General features: G+C 36.2%; 1 protein-coding gene and 1 long non-coding RNA gene across 4 annotated transcripts in view; one reads left to right on the forward strand and one right to left on the reverse strand.

The window, feature by feature from the left end:
• The window catches only part of dgkb (diacylglycerol kinase, beta), a 77,869-nt gene extending 72,424 nt beyond the window's left edge, over nucleotides 1-5,445 (forward strand). For 2 of the 3 annotated variants that reach the window (XM_013274446.3, XM_025911708.1), the window contains exon 24: nucleotides 2,369-2,476. In XM_013274446.3, the coding sequence (XP_013129900.1) occupies nucleotides 2,369-2,476 (108 nt within the window). Of the gene's footprint in view, nucleotides 1-2,368 lie in introns of all 3 variants that reach the window. The other variant, XM_013274445.3, reaches the window with a different exon arrangement.
• A 2,361-nt stretch (nucleotides 5,446-7,806) lies between these two features.
• On the reverse strand, nucleotides 7,807-8,231 carry LOC109204127 (uncharacterized). The gene is made up of 3 exons (XR_002063686.2): nucleotides 8,171-8,231; nucleotides 7,968-8,047; nucleotides 7,807-7,863 (listed from the first exon to the last, which is right to left on the reverse strand). It is a non-coding gene; the product is annotated as an uncharacterized LOC109204127 (long non-coding RNA).
• Nucleotides 8,232-15,466: the final 7,235 nt, after the last annotated feature.

The following is a 15,466-nucleotide window of genomic DNA, read 5'->3' on the forward strand; positions in this document are numbered from 1 at the left end:
TCTGACGATACATAATTGTGCTGCAATGATTTCCAGGGAAAGTTTTTCATTCTGTATGTCTGAACTGAATCTGAATCACTTAACGCGTTAAATGCCTACAAAAACATCACAGTTCAAATTGGATGTTGTTCCACTAATTATTAACAACAGCAGCAATGCATACGCATCTCAGTCTCTGCATGCATATCATGTTTAACACTATCAACCATTTACGTTTTTAAGCGAAATGCAGCATGTGTCACTCTGATGAGTAGATCTAAAATAACTGGCACCATATTTCCAGATTTGATTCTGGTAAAATGCACCTTCATTAGGGTCTAAGTAAAATCACCCCTCGATTTTCTTAATTTGGATGATTAGTTGTGGCCTGGTAGCTCATTACATCCATGCTTCATTTGAGCAAATTATTTTATTTTCTGTCTAAAAGCCATATTGTTCCATGGGCCCTTGAACCACATAAAGACTTAATGCTGCATCTTAAAGAAACAGAGCTTGATTACCAGCCAAATTTATTTCAGGTATCACTTTAGATCTTTTTTCTTTTTTTGGCCACTGTCTTGTCTATAACGACTATCATGTTTATGGCAAAGTACTTGATAAACATTAACTTCAATCATGTTTAATGATGGCAGAAAGCCCACAAAAGCTAAGTAATTGCTCCAGAGTCAGAGTGCAAGCACAATAAATGGCAGCTTTCCTTTGAAGTGAATGTGGTCCTTTGAATGCAGATGGTAGCATTTCCCCTCCCCATTACTGCGTGTAGACTCTTAGTGCGACTCTATAATGATGTGCTTAATATGACAACCCTTGATGGTTGATATTTGGGGTTCCATCGATCTACAGTTGCAACTCCTAAAAGAAATTGCATCATTGCGGGCAAACAGGATATTGTCAGATAATATAAAATTCAGTCTTTACAGTAATCCACAATAATATGTTATCGGAGTCACGAACCCCAGGGATTCTCAAAGTTTGTTGTAGTCAGGACGTTCAAATATGCATTCATAAGCCAGTTGACAAGAACCCATATGGACGCAACATCCATATGGAGGATTTTTTTTAATTGTTAGTGCATTGCTGAATTCACTTCTGTGGGGATAAAGTGCTGGGTATAATGAACAGTGGATAGAGACCTTATTATTTCATGAGGATAACCTTCAGAGATTTAAAAGAAAGGTAAACATAATTCACAAAAGTCATTTGTTGATTATGGAGGCATTTTCATTTTATTGGTAAAAGTCTACTGTAAATGAGCTGTGAAAACTAAATAATAGTTTAAATACCATTGCGTTTGTTGTGTTTGTGTTTATTATAGTTGTTGATTGTGGCATCAAATCAATATATATATGAAGTATATGTGCCATAAAATTAGCACATTATGTTTATCTGAAAACAAGAAATGTCGTACAAAAAAACCAAAACAGACCAAACAAAAAAACATAGTTTCACAGCATCATGGGAGCTGTTTCAAAAACACGTGTGACATGCATTGTGCACTAAACCAATTAAATACAACAATAACAAAAATAATTATAGTCAGGTGTGCATATATATTTCAGTGGTTTTAGTCTAAATCAGGGGTGTCAAACATAAGGTCCGTGGGCCAGAATCGGCCCGTCAAATACTTCAATCTGGTCAGCTGGATGACTTTGGAAAAAGTGAAGGAGAACAGAAATTTTGTACTTTAATTGTTTTTTCATAGCTTTACAAAGGAGTCGTAAACCTTTTCAAACTGACTGATCCTAAAGACTTTCTTTTTCATCGGTTTTTTGTTTTAGCTTTAGCCGACTGCACTTATTATATACAGGTTTCATTTAAGTCATTTCTTGATCCAACATGTCTGGCAGTCATCCGGCCTGGGTGTGGCGAGTATTTTTTTGCTTAATAAATGAAGTGATCATTTTACAAACACAGTTTTGTGTTTACTTGGGTTGATTTTGTCAAATGTTAAAATTAGTTTGGTAGTGTAATAGATGCAATTATGAGACATATGCAAAAAACTAAGAAATAAGGAAGGGAGCAAATACTTTTTCACTGCACTGTACACAGCAGGCGTGCTAGAGTAAACAAATAATAAGAGTGAGTGATGTAAGAAATTGAGTATGGCTTACAACAATTTGTAAAGCAAAAAGACAAATTGACAAGACATCAGTTTTTTTTCATCGTGGATTAAAGAGTGAATACATGCAGGTAAATACTCCCTATAAGCCAGGCAAATTTGGGAAAACTCCCTTTATAGTCTACTGTATAGTAAGCACTGAGTGATTTCATATAGCTACTGAAAAAAGCTATGTGAAGCTGTTAACAGACAGCTTAAATCACATTTCTTTTCTGAGCTAAATCTCAGTTCTTTTTTTTCTTATACCAGATTGAGATCATTCACAAGAACCAAGCTCCCATGCTAATGGGACCACCACAAGGGCGAAGCTTCTTCTCTTCACTGATCAGACGAACTCGCACTGAGAGCAAAGACTGAACCTTCAAGACCTCCGAGTGCTCACACACACCTGCAGGGCAGTAGTCACCGGTTGATCTTAGCTGGGCTTGTTTGTAAAGGAGCCCTTTGTCTGATTGATGGCCCAGCATACAGTAGCAAAGTGTAGGATCAGGATGTGTCGCCTGCAGCATGGAGATGTCACTGAGAAGCCCACATTGGATCCAAAGCGAGGCGAGTTTAGGACTGACACTTTCTTCTACAGTCTGTGGTGTACTTTCGCTCCAAAAATATTGAAGCTATTTATGGAAGTTCACTTCTGTTCTTCTTCTATTTTCTAAACTTCTGTTTTTATTTTTGCTGTTGTGCTGTGTGCCATGTGGAACAAACCCACAGTTGAATGTGTTTTGTGAGATGTATTTATTTATTTATTTATTTATTCATATTTAACTGCTATTGATGTTTTCTAATGTTTTATTTTTGTATTTGCATACCCCTGATGCATGATGGACAGTGAAAGAGGCTGCTGCTGTTGGAGATGACATATCTGGAGTTTGCATCTGATTTTTCCCAAAGTGTTTAGTAAAAAGTGAAGTGTCTCTACCCAACATCTCTTCTACGCTTCACTCATGAATGACTTCAAATAGTGCAAAGACAGAGAATCTGCTTTCGTTTCATGTTTCCTGCAAGTCATCCTTGTCATATTTTGATTGGCTGTTTTGCTCCTCCGTCAGTGGAAAGATTAGGAATGATTATTGATTGCTCATAAAAAATGCATGACACTCTTTGTTTTACGTCGCACGAGAGATTTCCAGACAGTTTTACCAGATCTGTGCACACTTTCTGTTGCATGAGTGGCCATGATCTCTTTTGACACTTATGGAAATTGATCATTTTTGAATCTGCATCTACAGCACAGTTCCATTTCAACCACATCATCCTTTATCTGCATTTTTATGGGATCCTGTGCTTTCTTAACAGGTACTCAGGCATATTAGAATGAAAATATTTGAAAAGCCACAGAAAACAACAATATTTATCTTGACTTTCTATTGCTACGACACTTGTATAGTTATGTTCACAAGAAGCAGCTTGACCTTCTATGGTAACTGATTTTTTTCTGTTGTTTGTTGATGAGGGTTTACGGTCCGCTGCACATATAAGTGTCCATTAAACAGTGAAAGACTACCTACAAAATTACTATTGACATTCATGTATATACAGTGCTGTGCAAATTTCTCATTTTTTTATACTTTGCTTCTAAGGAGCCAGACTGTCTTTCATTTTTTTATAGTGCTCCTGAGCAACAATTCTACAGGCTTTCAAAGTTTTTCTTTGGATATTGGCTGTTTTTACACTCATTTTCAATCCGGTTCAATTTTCAGAAGATTATTTTGTTTGATTGTTTAACCACTTAACACTGATTTTTAAATCATTCAGTGTTGTCTACATAACAGACAAGTTAGCAAAGAGGCAGTTTTAATTTTTAACTTTAGCACGTTGTTAATAGCATGATCCCATTTCTTTAGTTGAATCTAAAAAAAAAAAGTTAATGCCAAAGATAACTTAGTTTACTGGCATAAAATAGTGTTTTGGACCAACATGGGGATTATTAGCGAAAAATCTGACTTATCTTAGCATGTCGTGCACTATGTCCTTAAAACAGCATATGAAAGTCATGTCCTTCAGAAACAGCAAAAACACCTGAGTCAGGTCTCTTTGTCAGTAAAGACCTGACCCAGAGACCGAAAAGATGCATCTGGCCTTTCAATTGATCCATCTCCTTTCGGCAAAGCCTCATCATAAATGTTCTCAGTAAGAAGGTGGCTGTCAAGAAGCCATTCTTAAAGAAGGGAAACAAATCACAAAAAACAGGACTATAAATCAGCGGTAACAGGTCTTCTGGAGTTGATATTTTAACTCAAAATGTTACATTTTGAGTTAAAATATGTCTGGAGCAGGTCAGGAGAGAGCTACCACAGTGAGTATCTACAGGCATCTGTAATACACAGTGGAGGCTCTGTCATGGTTTGCGGCTGCATTTCAGCCAGTGGTGTTGGGGATTTTGCCAAAATTGGAATTATGAACGCGCAAAACTACCAGCTGATTTTAATCCACCATGCAGTACCATCTGGAAAGCATTGTATTGGCAAAAGCTTAATTCTTCAGCGTGACAATGATCCCAAACTCACTGCCAATGCAGTAGAAGTATACGTGGATAGAAAAACACAAAACAAAACACTAAGTAATGGCTTGGCCTCCGTAGAGCTCGAACCCTAACATAATTGCAGCACTGGGGGATCATCTTAACAGAGAAGAGAACAAAAGGAAGCCAACGTCCAAAGTAGAGCTTTGAATGTCATTCAAGAAGCCTGGAGAACTATTCCTAAAGAAATAACTAGAACGCTGTCCAAGAGAGTTCAGAAATTCAACACGTTGACAACAACCATTTAAAGAATCAATACTGAAAATCAGTCACATTTTATAACAGTCACTAACATATGCACAGTTGCCATTTATAAATAATATCTTGATATGAGTATCCTCCTGAATACAAAGCATTAAGTGGCTGGGTGGTATTGGTAGTAATTCAGTGCTTTTCTGCACTAATTTCATTCAGGCTCACCAAAGACTAAAGTACTCACTTATTCATGTTCTGGGGACAATATGTTACACACGTACCAGCGAGACACACTTGATAAATGCATTTGTTTTTACAGAACTTCACGTTTGCATGTTTTGGGAAGAATTTTAGGCTTGACTGTTTCGGTCTTTATAAGTGCCATATGCTGGCGGAGACGATAGCCAAGGAGTCTCCCATGTCTTTTTGCTTTGTATTGTGTAGCGTTTATACAGTGAGGTTGTATTTTTGTACACAGTATTATTTATTTTTCTGCTTTTTGCTTCACTCTAGAACTCACACCATTTTGTTGTTGCCTAAAAAGAAATTATGCCTGCCAGTGTTGACTGAGAAAAGTGATGGAAACAATAAAAAAGCTTGTTGTTTGGCATCGTGTTCAGGAATTTTTTTAACCTTTTACTCCTTAATGATGCATAGTACTGACATATTAGTCAAAAGATTGTTGGTATAACAGATTCAAATTCTACGGGCGGCACAGTTAACGCTGTTGCCTCAAAGAAAGAAGCTTTGAGGCAACAGCACGATTTGAATCAGTGCAGTCTCTATGTCCTCTCTGGTCCTGTGTTTCCTCAGGTGCTCCATCCTCCTCCAGAGACATGCGTGCTAGATTAATTGATAATTATAAGTATGACATAAATATGAGGTAGGTGCTTTAATTGTAATTATAATAATGTGTTTGCTGTATGAACAAAATTGACAAAAGTGCGACACAAATGCAAGGCTGTTATCGTACATAGACTGTGGGGTATTTTACGCAATAACTCCAGAAAATTTAGTCAGGATATTGTCTCCATTGCTGTTTATCAAATTTAGCACTGCTTTCTTTCTCACTACTAGAAATATTTAAGTAGAAGTTGATGATTAGAGTAGAATTAGCTAAATTACCAGCTCTGTTCCCACAGAGGCACAATGAGACATCATGCTTGATGGCCAGTGTGACTACGTTGGGCCATTTCTTTGTCACATACAGTAAAACTCTGATGGGCAATACAGTTAGGTCTATAAGTTTTGGGCCAGTTACACCACTTCTTGCGATGTGCCTCTGTACACCACCACAGACTTTGTGGCCCTCTCTCCATTCAGTTTTGTATTTATTAACTGAAAAGCATGTTCTACTGGGTTGGAATGAGGTAACTGCCTTGGCCATTGAAGAATAGGGTTAGGATCCCATCTCTTTGTCTTGAGAAACTCTTTTGCAGTATGCTTTGGTTCATTATCCACTACACATTATAATAACACTGCCAACACTAATAGCCCGGTTCCACTGGCAGCTATACAGAGCCAATGCCATAACATTATCTCCACCATGTTTGACAGATTATGTCGTGTTCATTGAGTCATGAGCTGCCTCTTTCCTTCTAGATGCCTTTTTTTCTTCCCATTATTTGAGTACACACTCAGAAATTAAAGTACAGAAATGTACCTATAGGGGTACAATGGCTTGTCACTGGGGTGGTACCCTCTAAGGTACCGTTCTGTACCCTAAACTGTGGGTACTGATTTGTACCCTTGTAATTTGTACCTTTTACACGTCAAACCTGTACTTTAAAGGACAAAGTTGTACCCTTAGTATAAAGTACAAAAAAGAACCCTTAAAAGGAGTACAAAAATGTCTTTCTAAAGGTTCAGTATCTACACACAGATTTCCTATATTTTTCCTCTCAAGATTTGAAAAATTGAAGATACAAAGTCAAAAATACTTGTCACATTTATTACCTTCTTAAATACAGACTGTTATCAACAGAGTATGTCATAAGCTGCAACATCAATTTCCTGTCCAGGTTTTAGCAACGTCCATTCACTATCAACTCTAACACTGTATGAATGAAAATGGTTGTCATATAACAGAGGAATGAGAATTTTTCCACAAAAGACCCACATTGTGTCAATATTAAATATGTACTTAATTTGCCAGAACAGAGGAATCTTCTCTGAATGCAGTACATCAATGACAAACACATCTCTTACACAGTATTTGACACTGTTCACAATTACTTCTGACACACGCTGGAAAGCTTTCTTAGGTCTTAGCACTATCAACTTCAGAAAAGCCACAATAGACTGTCAGTGCTTGTTGCAGTTCCAGTGGTAATGACAAAAATGGTGTAGTCACACTTTTTCCAAAAACATTTTCAAATTCACCAAGTAAACTTTTGTTAGAAAACTCCTAGCACTGTCTGATGTCTGTTGCTCAAAGTTGTAGCAATGTTCATAAAATTTCTACAATTGCGGGACGTTTTGAAATACTGGTGCTTACTTTCAAATCTCATACACCATAACAAACGTAGAGGGCCGAACATTTCAATCAGTCTTGCATAGTGGATTAAATTATGACACTTTGGTGTAACAGAAGAACAGCAGTCACTGAGTCCACAAGTTATGTCAAAATTGACATCATGGGAATGAATAAGTCCTATGTGCTGAATAAGCTTTATCAAACTAAAGGTTCTTCTGCCACATTTGGAGCACTGATATGGCTGAGGCATGGTGGTCAATACAGAAGGTTTATTTGTCTGGTGACTGTGATTGGCAGAGGCCGGTCCTCACCCTCATCTATTTTCACAATGTACTTTTGGAGAAAAATCAGGGTGTTCTTCAGATGTTTTGGGTAAGCAAGGTTGAAGACAAAATACAAGCAGAAAGAAGAGATGATTCCTTCAAAAATACACGAGGTTCTGCACACTTCACTGCCATCCAACTTCACAATGTTTGGAGCGCTTCTGGAGAACACTGGTTTCCAGTCTTCATGAAGTAGCTGAACAGTTGGATAGGGGGTTTTAGGATGAACCTTTGAAGTCAAAAGAGAAGGTAGAGGAAAGCAATATCTTAGTCTCTTAACAAAAGACACATTTGTTTTCCTTTTATATAGACTAAATATTTTAATACACACACCTCTCCAAGTATGACAAAGAGATCCAGTTTCTCCTTGAAGACGTATGGCAGGAATAAAAGTGCAGCCCTTGTGTCAAGATCTGCCAAAAAAAACAAAACAAAAAAACCCCACAATATCACCCATGCATTTTATCTGGCATTTCCAGTTACCTATAAAAATTATATAAAATGGAAGCCTTGAAGTTAAAAAAAAAAGCAAATACCTGGTAGGTCATCAGTGAGAGCCTCCTCTCTTGCATCAAGGTAGAGCTGGTAAAGTGGGGTTTTCCCTCGTGTAAGATCAATCACCCTTGCTGCAACACATGAGAGCCCTTCACGAAATCGCTGGCTTACATTACCCGTTGTTGGTTGGATCCACCCGAGTTCGTTGCACAGCTACAAGTAAAAAATTCATTTTCAGTACAAAATAACAGTGTATGAAAATGAAATAATCTAAAGTTGATATTAATTATGTATGGTGCTGCATAATTATTGTTTTATAGAATTTAACAACAATACTGTAAGAAGTTACATGAACATACTAAAAAAAAGGAAAGAGGGACAGATGAAGAAAGCAAGGTCAAGGGCAAATAAAATTTACTACTATAAACATGTTAAATGTGACAGCTATTTCAAAGTTCAATTCAGCTTTCTGACTTACACCAGTAGGCATCCCTAAGAAGGGGTACTTCTTCAACACATCCTCCACAGGCATACCATCTGCAATTTCTTTTTGCCGCCAAGCAAACGTTTGCTGCATACGGTTATGAACCACCATGGTATCTGGTTGCATCTTCTGATATTGGCACTGTAAGACCTTTAAGTGGGCGTCTATGGATAATAAATCCTCTCCTTGGACGCATGGTCCCTTGAAAGAAAGCAAGAGTGAGAAGAGAAAGTCAAAACAGATTAGAAACCCAACATAAGACTAAATATACAATTAGAGCTGACACGATCTGTGCATCACAAAGAACTTGTATCGGTTAAAGTTAACCGATACCATGAACCAATATTTAAAATATGGAAACTCTGAAATAATTTCACATAAAATCTTAATTGTTAACTTGAAATTTTAGTTTTGGAGTCATATTTAAAATGTTTTTTTGTTTTTTTAATCTAGTTCACCCTCTTTTAGCGCCTTCCAATTAATACTTTTTTGTGAGGTAGAAGTATTAGCACTGGTACTTTGTATTACCAAGTGCTCTAATCCAAGTATTGGTATTGTTTCAGTTTGAAAAAAGGGGTACAGTTGCATCCCTAATCCTTAGTTTTAGATGTAATAACAGATGCAAGAACATTTTATAGCTCAAGATGTCCCTCACACCAACCTGACAAACATTTCTCTGACTTGTTCGTTGACATTTATTAGGCTGCCCTCTCCTCGTAGAACCAAACTTCTCCTTACAACGCCTCACTGCCTCACTGTCGACTAGTGGTGCCCGCTCCGATTTGAATTTACGTCTCAAAGACATATGCCATGTGTGCTTGTTGAACAGAAACATAAGTTACTGTAAAAACAATCTACACAAAATACACCCAACAAAGAATCAGTAAACATACTTCATACAAACCTACTGAGAGGCTACAGATTGTCTTACTAACAAAACCAGATCGAAAAAAGCTTCACTTTTACTTTGTAATCTTGAAGGAACCTTGTGCAAATTTTAAATTTAACTTACATAACCATTTCCCTCACGATCCTTGAGGAAAGGATACTTCATTACCAGCGTCTTCACAGCTTGCACATATTCAGAATTTGTGGGATACCTGTAATATCAGAAGAAACATAAGTGTTAGAGCAACTGCTGACAAACAAACTTTATCAAGTGTCAGTTATTGTTTCTTAGTAATGTAGCGTTTATTTTCAATATGACAGATTCAGCTTTTTCTAAAGCAACAAGCTAACATTACCCTGATTAACTTACATAGTATACTGTGCCACAGCTTCATATAGAACTCTGATTATTGTGTGTCTGTCCCTTGGATTTTTATGGCACGGTTCTTTGTTGTCCAGTTTTAGTTGCAGATTTTTGGGAAATCTTGGAATTTCAAAAGAGGCTGGCAGTCTCAAAGTATTTTCATTGCTGTGAAAACAGTTAAGTGTTTGATTTATTGCATGAATTGAAGTATAAAACACTACAGTAACAATACATATGGTAGAAACAATGATCATATTAACTAAATCCTAAAAGTGCATAACGGCCAACATGTATGCTTCAGACATACTAACTTCATTATAAATAAGAACATACCTTATTGAAGTTGACGAAGTAGATGGTTGCCAGTCTTCTGGAGAGACAGTCTGTAGAGTCAGCGTCACTGAAGATTCCTTCATCCTTGACACAAATTGGTTGAATTTAACCTGCTTTTTGAAGGATCCTTGGAAAAGGTATGCAACCATAGTCTCAGTAAGACCGCAGTCAACTGTGTCACCATCAACCTCATTGTCTGCAAGATAAATGGTAGTACAAACTCTAAATTCCATGTAAGGATATTTATCACCACATTTTTACATGGGTAAAAACCATATATCACACACATTAAAACCTTTTGTACAACTTCTTTCAGTTCAAAGAAATATTCATTAAAAAAATCAGTAAATTAAATAAAATAAACCAAATTTTTAGAGTGAATCCTCTCGATATGCAAAGTTTTCATTTTTAAATTTAGATGTTTGTTTGGGACTACTGGCCACAGGAGAGCAGAGTCTGAGCATGCTTTTGTGCCCTTTCAAGTTTGGAAGAAAAAAAAAAAGACTAGAATGCTGTAATTTGTTAATATTCACTACTAAGGTGACTCCTTTCTCCAGATTTCCGACAGTTTCTGCCGTCTGTTCTTTCAGACCGATTACTTATAGCGATAACACCCGCAGGATTGTATTACAAGCTGAGATTACATGCTGAAAAAGTTCCCACATTGCTTAAAACGCCACTATCAAACCCCAGCTGCGACACCCTTGTTATATTTTAAACAAGTGCGGCGTCAAGATATTTCCTTTAAACGTTATATTCAGCCGCCCATGTGTGTTGATGGCCTTGGAATGGATGTAAAAACGTGATTTTATTAAACCATTCAATTCAATTCAATTTCAATTCAATTTTATTTATATAGCGCCAAATCACAACAAAAGTCGCCTCAAGGCGCTTTATATTGTACAATAGATCGCACAATAATAAATACAGAGAACCATTAATACACTAACGGTAAACTGCATTCAGCTACTAGGGAATCAAATTTCGCGCCGTTCCGCTGCGCAGGGGTTACCAAACCCATAGACTGTGGCCGAACCACATATATAAGTTCAAACTTATACAAATACTATGTGTACACATTTTTCATTTTTCAGAACTGTGACCTCAACTTTACGCATGAAACGTTTGTAAAAACGTTTGTAAAAAGACATAATTTGAGCTAAGGGAGTGCCGAAACTAGCTAAATTGCTAATATACGTTAAGCTAGGCTAAACCAATAATTAGTAATTACGCTACATTTTTCTTTAAATAAAACTTACCTCTGAAACGCTGCGCTTCAGCTTCGGTGACATCTAAGCCCCACTCTTGTATTTTTGTTAAGAGTTCCTCGGTTGAAAGTGAACAGAGCACACCAGGACTTGCAAGTTCGTAATCCATCTCCGTCCGTTGATAAAACAAAAATGGCACCTGCTGCATTTACAGAAAGTTCTAGAATCCACCAGCTATTCGTTGAGTTTCTTCTTCTGTGCTTTTTTGCAATTCATCCAAATAGTTATACTTTAAAAAAAATCACTCTTAAAAAAAAATGTTTAAATGCATTTTTACTTTTTTTCTTTCAAATAAATTCATTGTTCTTAAAGCAGCTTAAAAATAAGGGGGGTTCAGGGAATACAAAAACAACAACAGCAATGAAAATAATAAAAAATAAAATAAAAACACTAAAATATATGCTTAAATCAATACAGTTGCAAATAAATTACTGTCAAAAAGAATTAAAAAAAAAAAAAACCTCTAATCAAAAAGAGCTTAATCAACCTGTACTTTATCTTTTGAAAGAATGGGTACAAATAAGTACTTTTCACAATTAAGGAACATGTATGTACCTTTCAGACGCTAAAAAAGGTACAGATAGTTACCCCGAGGTCCAATATTTGTCCTTAGACTGTCTTAATGTCATTTTTGTACCTTGGGGCACAGTAATGTACCCCTTCCGTACCCCTATTTCTGACTGTGTACCAGCTAATCTTGGTCATCATCTGTCCAAAGTCTAATCTTTCCTTCCTGTTCTTCAGTGTAACCTGTGGTTTGGACCTTGTTGCATCTTTAACATTCATGAAGGGATTTCATGATTGCAGACCTTGACAATGACACTCCCGCCTCCTTGAGTGTTCTTGACTGGGCTTTCTCTATCCAGTCTTCTGTGGTCTTTTGGGATGTTTGGTTTTGCTGAACTGGCCAATTCCTCCATATTTTATAAGAATGTATCAGATTCTTGACTTGGACACCCCTAAAGTTTTTGCAATCTTTCTGATAGTTTTATTTTGGTCTTTTTTTTTTTTCAATCTAATGATGGCTTCCTTAACTTGCAACAGTATCTTATGGGACTTCATACTGAGTATTGCAATAAAAAATAAAAAAAATACCAAATGCAAGTTGGACACAAGTCCAGATCTTTAATCTGCTTAATTTGTCATGGAACAATGAGGGAACAGCTCTCAATTGTCCAATGATTCTGTGCCTATGAAAATGGGGCACAAATATAAAACATATGTAATTACATTTATCAAACCCTTTGAATTAAAGCTGAAAGTCTATACTTCAATCTAATTATGATCATTTAAAATCAAAGTTCAATGAGGTGGATTACAGGGGCAAAATTACAAAAATTTTGCTGCAAGCCAAAAACCCATGGACCTAACTGATTCTCTGAGACAATGGCATTAGTTTTTTGTGCCACTAGTTTGCAGCCATTTGTTTCTAAGCAAACTCAGATAGTACATTGTTTTTCATGTCTTTTCACCAACAGGGAGATATTGACTTGGAATTTGAAGCTACATAACTCTAATCTCTATATTATTGTAGGGTCTTTGCTTACAGTATAAAGCACCTGGTGACTGCTATACTATAGCAATCACTATTGCTATACTATATAAATAAAATTGAATTAAACTGAATAACTACTCATTAGCTAGTATAACTTGCTAAGATTAATGCTCATTCACATTACATTTAGTCTATTCATGTTAGTTTAACACCCTCTGAATTCCTGATCTTCGACATTTGTTTTTCATCTTGCATCCTAGAAAAGAGATAGCTCTATTTCTTTCTCTCTCTCTCTCTCCCATGTGAGTAATAGTAAATTACTAGAATGTAAAAATATTTGGCAATAAGCTTTCACTTGCCACTATTTTTTCTTATTTTTTTTTAATAGGACAAAAGAATGCAAGAAATGTTTCAATAAATGCTCAAAGAGCATAAGCAGCAAATTAAGTGGTTAACTGTCTTTTTATAATGATTATTCTTGTCCCCTATTTTTAGTCACCTCAATTTTGGCTAAATAAGTACAAGTGAAACACAGTGTACTAATCCGGAGTGTCTTTAGTTTTATTTTTGTAAATAAAACAGATGGGAAAAAACCCCAATTATATTCTTTTGGAGTGGCACTTGGTTTAGGGTATTGGCTGTCTCAGTGTCAGATGGGTAGACTCCTGCACTTGACCTGCGTTTCTCCATCCTCAGGGTGTTCAGCAGGAGTGACACAGTACTTCACTTCACATCCACTTCACCTGCCTGGTAATGGAACCCTGCCTGGATCCAAGATGGCACCAGCGTGACCACCACTGACTTCCGATATGCCCGTCTTTCAGTCAAGTGTTTGATGCACTGGTAAAAGTTCTCTTTCAGGGTTTTATCCTAGATCTGTCCTGTGTCCTGGCAAGCAAATCTATGTTGATTGTTATGCACCGAACACACATTTTTACAAATTACAACTTAGCTACAACAGCGACAAAAAAGCATTCCTGACAGTGGTAATGGTTATTTTCTTGCCCTTGACCTTCTTTCAAAAATAACGCCTGTAAGCTTTAAACATAGGTGTGCAACCAGGAAACTGCAGACATCCTGCAAAGGTGTCATGAAATTTTAAAGAAAACCTGTGTACAGTAAAGCACAATAAATGTACAATGTACCTATGTAAAATACATTTTTGCTAAATTGTACATCTAATTTCCAGTTACACTAACTACACTAGCTGTTCATTTTTTACAATTTTTAGTGTTGTGATGATGTCAGACCAAACAGAAAAAGGGATCTAAGGTGAGAAATCTACTGGATTTACAAAACAAAGTAGTATTTTATTCTGAAAAGTCTGATTCTTTAAATCTCACAGAAATTATTTCTTTCTTTCTTGTCAAGTACAACACATTCAAGTTTATTAGTTGTTGTGATTTACATGCTGTTCTATTTAACTCAAAGCCACAGTGTCAAACCTCTTTAGTTCATAGACCACATACAGCCTAATTTTCATCTTAAGACCAGTAAAATCATTTCATACACACTCAAAAAAAATTCTAAGAATAAATTGTTCATCAGAGCTGTAGCCAAGATTTTTAAAAAGCTGAAACCATAAACCTAAGAAAGACACTCCCCACCAAATCCCTTAAAAATTTGCCAGACAACAGAAGGCATTATTTTTTATTAAATTGTTTTTTTCATGTAATGAGTGATCCATTTATAGAACAGATGAAAAACAGCCTGAGCTGTATGAAGAAAAATAAGCAATTCCAACTATATCTCAATGTTATCATACAAAGATTTTGTTAAAAAACATATAAAACCATGTAACTTTCCAAATACTTTCACTCCAGGCTAGACTAATGCCAAAAATGATTTTACTCCATAGTTCTGTCACTGTATTATTGTATTTATTGGCAGTTTTGGTCCTCGGGGCTGTATGTTTGACATCCCTGCCCTTAACTACTTTGGCATTGAAAATAATAGTTGAATTAAGATTTTGTTATGATGATTAACACTTGCTGGATGTCACATGCTTAATATTTTTAGAGTTTCTTCAGCCTCTGAGAAGAATTCATGGTAAATTGCTGAAGCTTATTTACTCTGCAGCTTTGAAGTGTTCATGCGAATAACAAATAAGTACCCATATGACCAATACAAAATCTTGTTTTGAGTATTGACACCAGTGTCATCAGTTTAAGGCCTAAAAAGATAAGCATAAGCACATCGATATTCCCCGAAATGCTGGTGTTTGGTTATTTCACATAACTAACATTTTCTATGTACTGTTTAAACTGAAGAAATGCACAGAAGTTCAGAAGTAACCTGTTATCAGTATACATTATTACAGTGGCTTTTGAAGTCATGCCATATTTTTTCTATTGAAAGAATAAAGTGCATCTGCAACTTTTAATGTTTTAATATCGGTGTAAACTGTTAGTAACTGTACTGGCCGACCCTGGTACTGGTTTTACATAATATTAAATCTAAAGTAAATGTTATGCTTTAGCTGTAAAACTGCACGATTAAAACTTT

The sequence above is a fragment of the Oreochromis niloticus genome, linkage group LG11 (assembly GCF_001858045.2).
Source record: "Oreochromis niloticus isolate F11D_XX linkage group LG11, O_niloticus_UMD_NMBU, whole genome shotgun sequence".
NCBI classification, from domain to species: Eukaryota; Metazoa; Chordata; class Actinopteri; order Cichliformes; family Cichlidae; genus Oreochromis; species Oreochromis niloticus.